The sequence below is a fragment of the Eubalaena glacialis genome, chromosome 7, assembly GCF_028564815.1.
Source record: "Eubalaena glacialis isolate mEubGla1 chromosome 7, mEubGla1.1.hap2.+ XY, whole genome shotgun sequence".
Lineage (NCBI taxonomy): Eukaryota > Metazoa > Chordata > Mammalia > Artiodactyla > Balaenidae > Eubalaena > Eubalaena glacialis.
In genome coordinates this window covers 27,611,137-27,620,084 of record NC_083722.1, presented here as the reverse complement: position 1 = coordinate 27,620,084, position 8,948 = coordinate 27,611,137, and the positions used below count along the sequence as shown (strand labels likewise).

General features: G+C 32.3%; 1 protein-coding gene across 1 annotated transcript; it reads right to left on the bottom strand.

The window, feature by feature from the left end:
• Nucleotides 1-379: 379 nt before the first annotated feature.
• Nucleotides 380-7,995, bottom strand: DEFB114 (defensin beta 114). The gene is made up of 2 exons (XM_061197430.1): nucleotides 7,929-7,995; nucleotides 380-522 (listed from the first exon to the last, which is right to left on the bottom strand). Exons 1-2 carry the CDS (start codon nucleotides 7,993-7,995, stop codon nucleotides 380-382), a joined length of 210 nt encoding a protein of 69 aa, XP_061053413.1.
• Nucleotides 7,996-8,948: the final 953 nt, after the last annotated feature.

The following is an 8,948-nucleotide window of genomic DNA, read 5'->3' as shown; positions in this document are numbered from 1 at the left end:
AATGTCAGTAATGTGATGATGATATTTAGATAATTGATAAGCTTATGGGTATTAATTTTCATGAACCAACTTTCTAGTGAGGTCATGGTTAAGTTGGGAAATGTTCAATTGTGTAAGTGTAGGTGAACCTTCGACACATCAAAAGTGGTCTGACATTGACACAAACATAGTATCCATGATAAGAAATTAGCACCAGATATGCCTCCATCTAAACTTTAGCTTAGAGAAAATAAGAAAGATCCTACCTCATTCCATTGGATATATAATTAATATCTATGAAGGAAGATATTGATATCAGCTTATGTATTTATTTATTACAGAGACACCTCTCTGCACTGGTGCACACATGACTTCTTTGGTCACAGGTAAATCTTCCGTTTCAAGATAAATCATCTTCAAACGCCCTCTCAATGCAGCAAATTTTACTTGGTGACAAACATATTTCAATTTGCTTTTCATGTTTAGAACAGCGTTTCTTACATTGACCATACAATTTTGAGCATCGATCAGGATCCACCAAGGCTATAGTAAAAGAAGAGTAATTGAAATCACTGATCTCTTATTTAAGAACATATTATTTATCATTATAAAAATACTACGTGTACATTGTAACAAATTTGTAAAATGCCAAAAAATAAGAAGACACAAATATTACATATCCCCATTATCTGTATAAAATTGAAATGTGCTTTTAGTTAATATATGATTAGATTTTATGACATGTTGCTCTTCCCAACAAGATTCAAGATTTTTAGAGCTACATCATATTCCTTGAAATTATATATGACAATTTATCAATTTCTCAACTACATCATATTTAAAATTTTACCAGGTTCTTATAAACAAATTTGTATTGCATATTTTAATATTTACATGATATATGTTTAGGACAGTTGTGAAAGAGTTTGATTCTAGAGTTTTTTTCATTATATTCTTAATGTTGTTACATTCTAAATTCTCACAAACTCTAGACCTATATTGAGCTATCTATTCTACTTTGTGATTATATCTATGGGTTTTTGAAACAAAACCAATGAGCTAGATTATCAAAATATATAATAGAAAAATCATTTATTATATTTAATTTTATATAAGTAAATTTTAAAAATGAAACAAAACTTGCAGAAGAATGCCCAAGTATAAATGCTCCACAAAGAGAATTATTAAAATTAAGCTCTGGTGTAAACACCACCTAGGTCAAGAAATAAAACATTGCTGGCATCACATTTGTGCTGCTTCAAAATCGTATCCCATTCTACTCTTTCATTTTCAAAATAATCTGTTACCTTGACTTGCAATATTTTGTTTGCTTATTTTAAAGCTGATGTGAAAGCAACTGCACAGTATATATATTTTTTCACTTATATTTATGACAGTTATTAATATATGTTGGTTGAAATACATGCTTTTATTTTTTCTCTCTCTCCTTTTTAAAAAATATATATTAGTTATTTTTTATGATTCTATCACCTTACTATTGTGTATTTATATTATCTTTTATTATTCTTTTACTAGTTTATGATGGAGGTTTCAGCTTCCCAAAATCTTATCAAAAGTCACTGCTTTTTTTTCTGTCTCTGAGCTTCCATATGAGAAGATAATTTTCTTTCTGTCTAGACAATGCTTTTAAGAATTTCCATTGATACAGGAATGCCGATGTTGAATTCTGTTTTTGTTTGACAGTACATATTTTTATGCTTTCATTCTCAGAGTATTTTCATTTGATACAGACTTCTAGATTGTAGTTATTTTCTTTCAGAACCCTGAAGACATCATTGCATTGTCTTCTCACTTCCTTCTTTGTTTTTGTTGGTGAGAAGTCAGCTCCCAATTTAATAGTTGATCCTTTGAAAGTGATCTGTTGTTTTCCTCAACTTTTGCTCCCTTCTTTCCTTTCTTCTTTCCTTCATCTTTCCCTCTCTTCCTCTCCCCCTTTTTTCTATTTTTCAATCATTAATTTTCCCTTGTTTCATTCCAGATAATTTCTTCTGATATTTCATCTTTATTAAATATCTCAGCAATTATGCATTAACTCCTGCTTAACACACTCATTATGTATTTAATTTTGCTTTGTTTATTTTTCAGTTCTGGAGTTTTACTTTTGTTCTTTGTTATAGTTTTTATTTCTATGCCACGTTTTAAATCTTGTTTTTATTTATTTATTTATTTAAACAAATTACACATAGTTATTTTAAAATCTTGGTCTGATAACGCCATTATCTGGATCTCTTGTTAATTTGTTCATTTATGTGTTGGTTTTTGAGTTTTGATAGGATAGTCTTGTTTTCATTTGTTCCTGATTATTTTTGTGTTACATACTTTGTCAAAGAAAAAAATGAGGAAATAACTTGAGGCCTAGAGAAATATTATCTTTCTCCAGAAATGATTTATTATTGTTTTTTTTGCTGATGACTTGAACAGCCAACCAACCTTCTTGGATGGTCTTAAACCGTTTATAGAATTTAAGGTAATGTGAAAATGAGCACTCGTCCCTGGGACAACTAGAGTAATGTCATTTTAACCTAGGCCTAGTTTGTAGCTTTCTGGCATCTGAAATGAAAACTTGCCAGTTTTTCCATAGTTCTCCTTCCTTCTCGGGCTGTGAATTGCAATTTTTGTCCCAGAAGTAGCATAAGGCTATCAAATTTCTGTTTTTCAACTTCTCTCCTGCCTCTTCAAGAATGGTTGAAATATTGATCTCAACCAGATGTTTTTTCTATAATTTTTAATTGACCTGTTAACTCCGCAATGCTTTTTTATAATTGTTTTTTTTTTTTTTTAATTAATTTATTTATTTATTTATGGCTGTGTTGGGTCTTCGTTTCTGGGCGAGGGCTTTCTCCAGTTGTGGCAAGCGGGGGCCACTCTTCATCGCGGTGCGCGGGCCTCTCACTGTCGCGGCCTCTCCCGTTGTGGAGCACAGGCTCCAGACGCACAGGCTCAGTAGTTGTGGCTCACGGGCCTAGCCGCTGCGCGGCATGTGGGATCTTCCCGGACCGGGGCACGAACCCGTGTCCCCTGCATTGGCAGGCGGATTCCTAACCACTGCGCCACCAGGGAAGCCCCCGCAATGCTTTTAAACAGAGTTTTTTCTCTTATTTTTGTTCATCTATCCCTCTTAATAGGGAAGCTGTAGTTAAAAACTGTTATAATTTATAGTGTGTTTTAACATTTTAACACTGCTATGTGAAACAGACTACTGTAATTTTATAGTGTGTTTTAACATTTGATAGAGCAAACAAATCACTACTTTTATTTTTCAAAATCTTTGTATGGTACAGATTGATAGTTCTTTCTAACTGCAGAGTGAATATGGGTTTATAGCCATAGACTTTGAGCTTGAATTTTAATTCTGTCATCTGTTAGCTATGTAGCTTTGGGTAAGCTACTTCAGTTCTAGGAGCCTTAATTGCCTCGCTTGTAAAATGGAGACAATGGCATGTAATTCACAGTCTTTTTGAGACATGATGAGTTAATATGTATGTTTACAACAGTGGAATATAATAGCTTCTCACAGATTAAGAACTATTATTAAATGGTAAACAAAAGACTATAGTTGAAATTAAATTCTTACTGAGTACGACTTTTAGACCACACAGCGGGCTTTGTTCTGAAGATAAAACAAACCGTGGAGGCAAAGAGATAAATCCACAGATAGACTAATTAAGTACAATGATAAAAGAAATATATTGGGTCAAACGTGTGAACAGATGAGTGCTTATTATCTTGACATGGTGTCATGGGCAAGTGATAGGAAAATGTAAACCTTAAAAAATGAGTAAGAGTTATCCAGATGAATAGAAGGACTGTAAAAAGAACGTGAACCAGCAGACAAAGTAGTATGATTCTTATTCTAGAGTTGAAAGAGGACATGATATGTTTAGGTCCAAAAGCAAATAATAATGAAAATAGTTTTTATTCATTAAAAACCTATGTGTCAAGTATTGTTTTAAATATCTTGTACACATTAGCTCATTTAACTGTTCTAAAACTTTGAAGTAGTTGCTGTTCAGATAAAAACTTGAGGCTTTGGGTGACCAAATAATTTGCCCAAGGATGCAAAACCCATGCTTAACCCAGGATTTAATCTTAAATTTCTCCAAATCCAGAATTCACACTTTAAATATTTAATCCATGGCTTCTACATTGAAAAAGTTGGAAACTGACACATGAAAAGCATTCAACAGCTATCTGAATATTGTATCAAATTAGATACAGCTTGTGATAGATTTGGCTGTCTCTAGGAGCCTTAATTATTTTATGACTACAGAGAAATATGAAGATTAAAAAAATTGGAAGTTGAGTGTTTGGTTAATGACAAATAAATGGGATTCTATTAAAATGAACATTTACATTTGTAAAGAATCATTAGTAATAAATTCTTGATAATGTACTCTCTCTATATGCTTAATAAGTGGTTTTCCAGGCTGCAACCTGAATGTAGAAAAAAATTTTACCTTAGGCAAATTTAAATAAAATAGTTCTGGCCCTTCTATTTGGAATTCTTTATTAGTTCTCCTTACTTTGATATGTCTTAACTCAAAGTTGGATGATAATTGGGAATTTTATATCACTGTCTGTTCCCCATCTCTTACCCAGCTCTTATTTAGATCTTAGAATTACATTTTTGATTTCTTTTCTATTCCTGAAACATTGTCATTTTGGCAAGGGTTATACTTACTCATCTTATGGCTGTACTTGGATCTTTACAACTGAAGAGATTTAATATCAATTAATAGTACCATCATGTAAAAGTCATAAAGGATTCTAAAGTAGGTATTAATTTATTTGTCCCTTAGTTTATTCAAGAATATTTAAAGAATTTACAAATTGAGGAAGGTCTAATGAGGAATTAAGACTAATTTGTACATTACCTCAACTAATGCAAATTAATTAATATAAACTAATCATTGCCACATGAGAGGCACGAGTGTGGAGTTCATTTGTGATAGAGCAGCTTTCTGGATTGGTTGGGAAGTTATTTAGCTAACCAACAAAATCCTGGCCACTTTGAAAAGGCTATTTATTATTATGGGTTTTACTTTTTTCTCTACATTTTATCATGTTTCTCAAGTAACCAAATTTCCTTGGTGACTGACTCAGCTTACTTGTAAATTGAATAAAACCTAAAGCACCAAGACTGATACTGTCTTCTCACCAAAATTTCAACACAGATGTATGTCTCTCCTTCACTATTTTAGACTCGGCTTCTGGTTCACCATGCACTAGATCATAAATCTGCCAAGGCCACCATATTTCTGCTGTTTGGGATCCACGGCCTCTTCTGAGACATCTTAAGAGCTGGCTATACCTGAACACAACCTTGTGTTGTTTCTCCTCTTCTACTTCCTCTCCTCTCCTTTTTTCTTTCTGCTTCTATTCCTCTTCTTTCATTTCTTGAAATATTGCAGTACAGTCTTCAATGTGATAAATACTTTGCTTACACTGTTGTTTTCATCTTTTCAAAACCTTATAAAATTAATATTACCATCCATTTTATAGTTAAGAGAACTAAAGATATTGCCACAGCTACAAAGGAGCCCCAGGTCCTTACTATAAACCCTGACCCATTTAATGGCAAGCTCACTCTATAAACTATGATAGTAGGTTATGTTCACTATCTCTATGGATTATTTTAGGCTTGCACTTCCCCTAAAATACTGTCCATTCCTTCATATTTTAATCAAAATTGGTATTAATCTCTTATCATTTTACAGCTGGTCTCTCCAGCATGGTGTCACTCTGTTTGGACTGAACACTCATCTGACATCTTCACAAAGTATTCACTTAGATTAGACACTTTTCCTCGCTTCTTTTGTGACTTTAAGGTTTTACCAGTAGTCAAACCACACCATTGTGCAACGGATATGTACCACTCTATGAACTCCTTCAAAGCCACCCACTCTGACATCTTGAATTACTCTTCCTGGTTTTTTTTTTTTTTTTTTTTTTTGATCTATCAAAGGCCACATATAGTGCATTCTATCCATTTCAGCTGGCATTATAACTTAGTATCTGTTAGAATGATCAAAATGTAAAGGAAAGATTGTGGTCATAGACATAGACCAACCATCTTCATAGGCTTCTTTAACGTTTTCTGCAAGGCTCAGTAAATGTAGAATTTGATGGTATAGACCGTATACATCTAAAGTGCAGATATCCTCCTGTGTGACCTCACTGCTTTTGACCAAGTTATCTATTCAGTCTTTTATTTAACCTCAGTGCCTTCTACTATAGGAAGCATGATGAAGTATAAAGAACAATATGCTGGGATCTGAAAAGTCTGTATTCTCATTCCACTTATCATTGATATTTGTATAAGTGTGAACTTGAAATATGATCTTTTATGTCATTTTCCTCTTCTATTAAAAGAGGCAATGACAGTCATCTCATAATGTTATCTGGAAGGTCAGATTAGATATCGACATGGAAAGTTATGGAATGGGATTGGCATATACTAGACCCTCATACATACTTATTGTCTTTCTTTCTTTCTCTCACCTTTCAAAGTCTAAACACAAGTGTCTTACCCCCAATTTCAAAACTCTTCATCAGGGAATTCAGGATATTCTCCCAAACCTCCACTAATGCCATAATTGCACCATTCTTACTCTTTGAAGCATAATTACATAAACTTTCTAAATCGAGCAAATCCTCTGATTTATCTTTTACTCAACTAGCTTGTAAGGATGCCTAGAGAATTACTGTGTCTTTTATTTCTGTTTTCTCAGAGTCTAGCATTTTGTTCAGTAGTTTACTAGGCACTCAATTTTAGATGGTTATTGATTGACACGCTAGTACCATATGCCTCAACACATTCCTTAATCACATTTGAAGTCCTCACTTACTCAGGCCCCTTTCATTATTAATAATAACTGTAATAACAGAAACATCTATAATAATAATAATAATAATAGTACCTAAATTGGTAAACTAATTTTCAGTTTGTAGAGCCACTTTCCAATACGTTATTTCAGTAAATTTTAACTGAGGTGCATGTAATTAACAGGCACAAACTTTCACATCAGATATTTCATTTTTTTTTACAATTGTTATTGATTCTTCTGTATTTTCTTTGTTTTTTGTTAAGGACATTGACAAATCACTTAAATTCTCTGAGTGGCAAGGTTGACAGGCAGTTGAGTAGGGAGCTAGTAATAAAATCTAGATTTTCTAAATTTGAATTCAGTTCTATTTCTAATACATGTTGCACCTTTTGAACTTCTAACTCTCTAGGGCCAAATTAGCACACTTTGGGTCATAAATTTGTATCTCTCTTGTTAGAGAGTCTAGATTGCTTCAGGGGCAACACGTATTAAGAATAGCATGTAATCACCACCAGGGGCTTCACTGTACTACATATTTTGATTGTTTATTTTTAATTGATTCATAAAACCATTGCTGTATTCCTTTACTAATGCATTGACTAATTCAACAAAGATTTTTGAAGTACTATTTCTTTACTTGCCTTTTTATTAGCACTGTACCTCATTGCCCAGCATATTCTGAGACTATATCCTGGATCATTTTATAGATTCTGTTATTGATATCCCAAGAGATATATACTGTTTTCTTAGTCTAGTCATCTTCTCTGGGATCCAATTTATTATGAAGTCTTCACTGATATAAGAATAAATAAATTTAATAAATTATGATTTTCTTAATAACTTGAATAACAAAACAAATCAAGACCCAAAAAAGAAAAAGAATCTCATCTGAATCAACTTATTTTATTTGCATTTTAATTTTCAAAATGAGATAAAGTATATTAGTATAACACTATTCTGAATGAGGAAACTGAGATTCAAGATAATCAAGAGACTTTTTAATTGAAAAGAGTGTATTAAGAACCTGCATTTTCTAATTCATAATTTAATATTTCTACTTTTAGCTAGGAGCTATATGATACATACAAACACACCAGAAGCATCTATTACCTGGTAGAATGAAGGTCACATAACACAGAAAATGAAGAAGATAAATAAAGATCTTCATTCTGTAGAAAGAAGCTGCTGAAAGATTTGTTAACAACTAGGACACTTTCCAAAAAGCCAAGAGACATTTACTATTTATAGTTTTCTAATGGAAGAAAGACTCTCTTTTTCCGGAAATTGTTTTAATTTTGTGTTCTTATCTCTGCTCCATTGACTAGGGTTGTGGGCAGAATTGGAAACACTTGATATTAATTGGTCTTTAGGGAGGAATCTCTATGTAGAAGATAGTTGTAAACATGACATTCTTATATCAATGGTGATCAATTAAATACCAACACAGAGGAACATGCATGGAGTAGGCTTGAGATAAATATTTACCATTTTAGATGTAAAACATCTGAACATTACTTTGTCAGTTAAACTCCTGATTATTTTTCAAAATATATTCCAATCACTAACCTGGTACACAAATTCATCAATACGTTCCTATATCCAAAATCCTACCTTATATCCAGTTATCCCATTAGTTTCCCCAAATGATTCATTTACCAAAGTCCGGATATTATGCCTCACTTTTGTCACTGATTTTTATTACCATTTTTTAAGATGTGACTTGAATATTTATGAAGCTCTGTTTCTTTCTAGAAAAGCCTAACTAGTATCCACTTATTCTAAAGTTTTTATCACAGTAAAACAATAAATATTGAAAAAATAACTTGTAATGAATATAAATAATTTCTTACCTCAATTTCCCTATTTTTATGTGTTCTGGTTACTATAAACATAAGAATTTGTCCTTGCTTGGCAACCAAGAGTATATCTTTTGGTTTCCACTAAAAAAAAAAAAAAAAAAAAAAAAAAAAAAGAGGATTTAGACCACTTACACTTTCTCCTGTGATGTCCTTCTCCTCAAATATTTGAAAGTCATATTAATTTTTGAAAATCTCTGTAGGTATCTTTAAACATTTAAATACTTTATCTTTTCCCCACCAACTTTAGTCACAACATTAACTC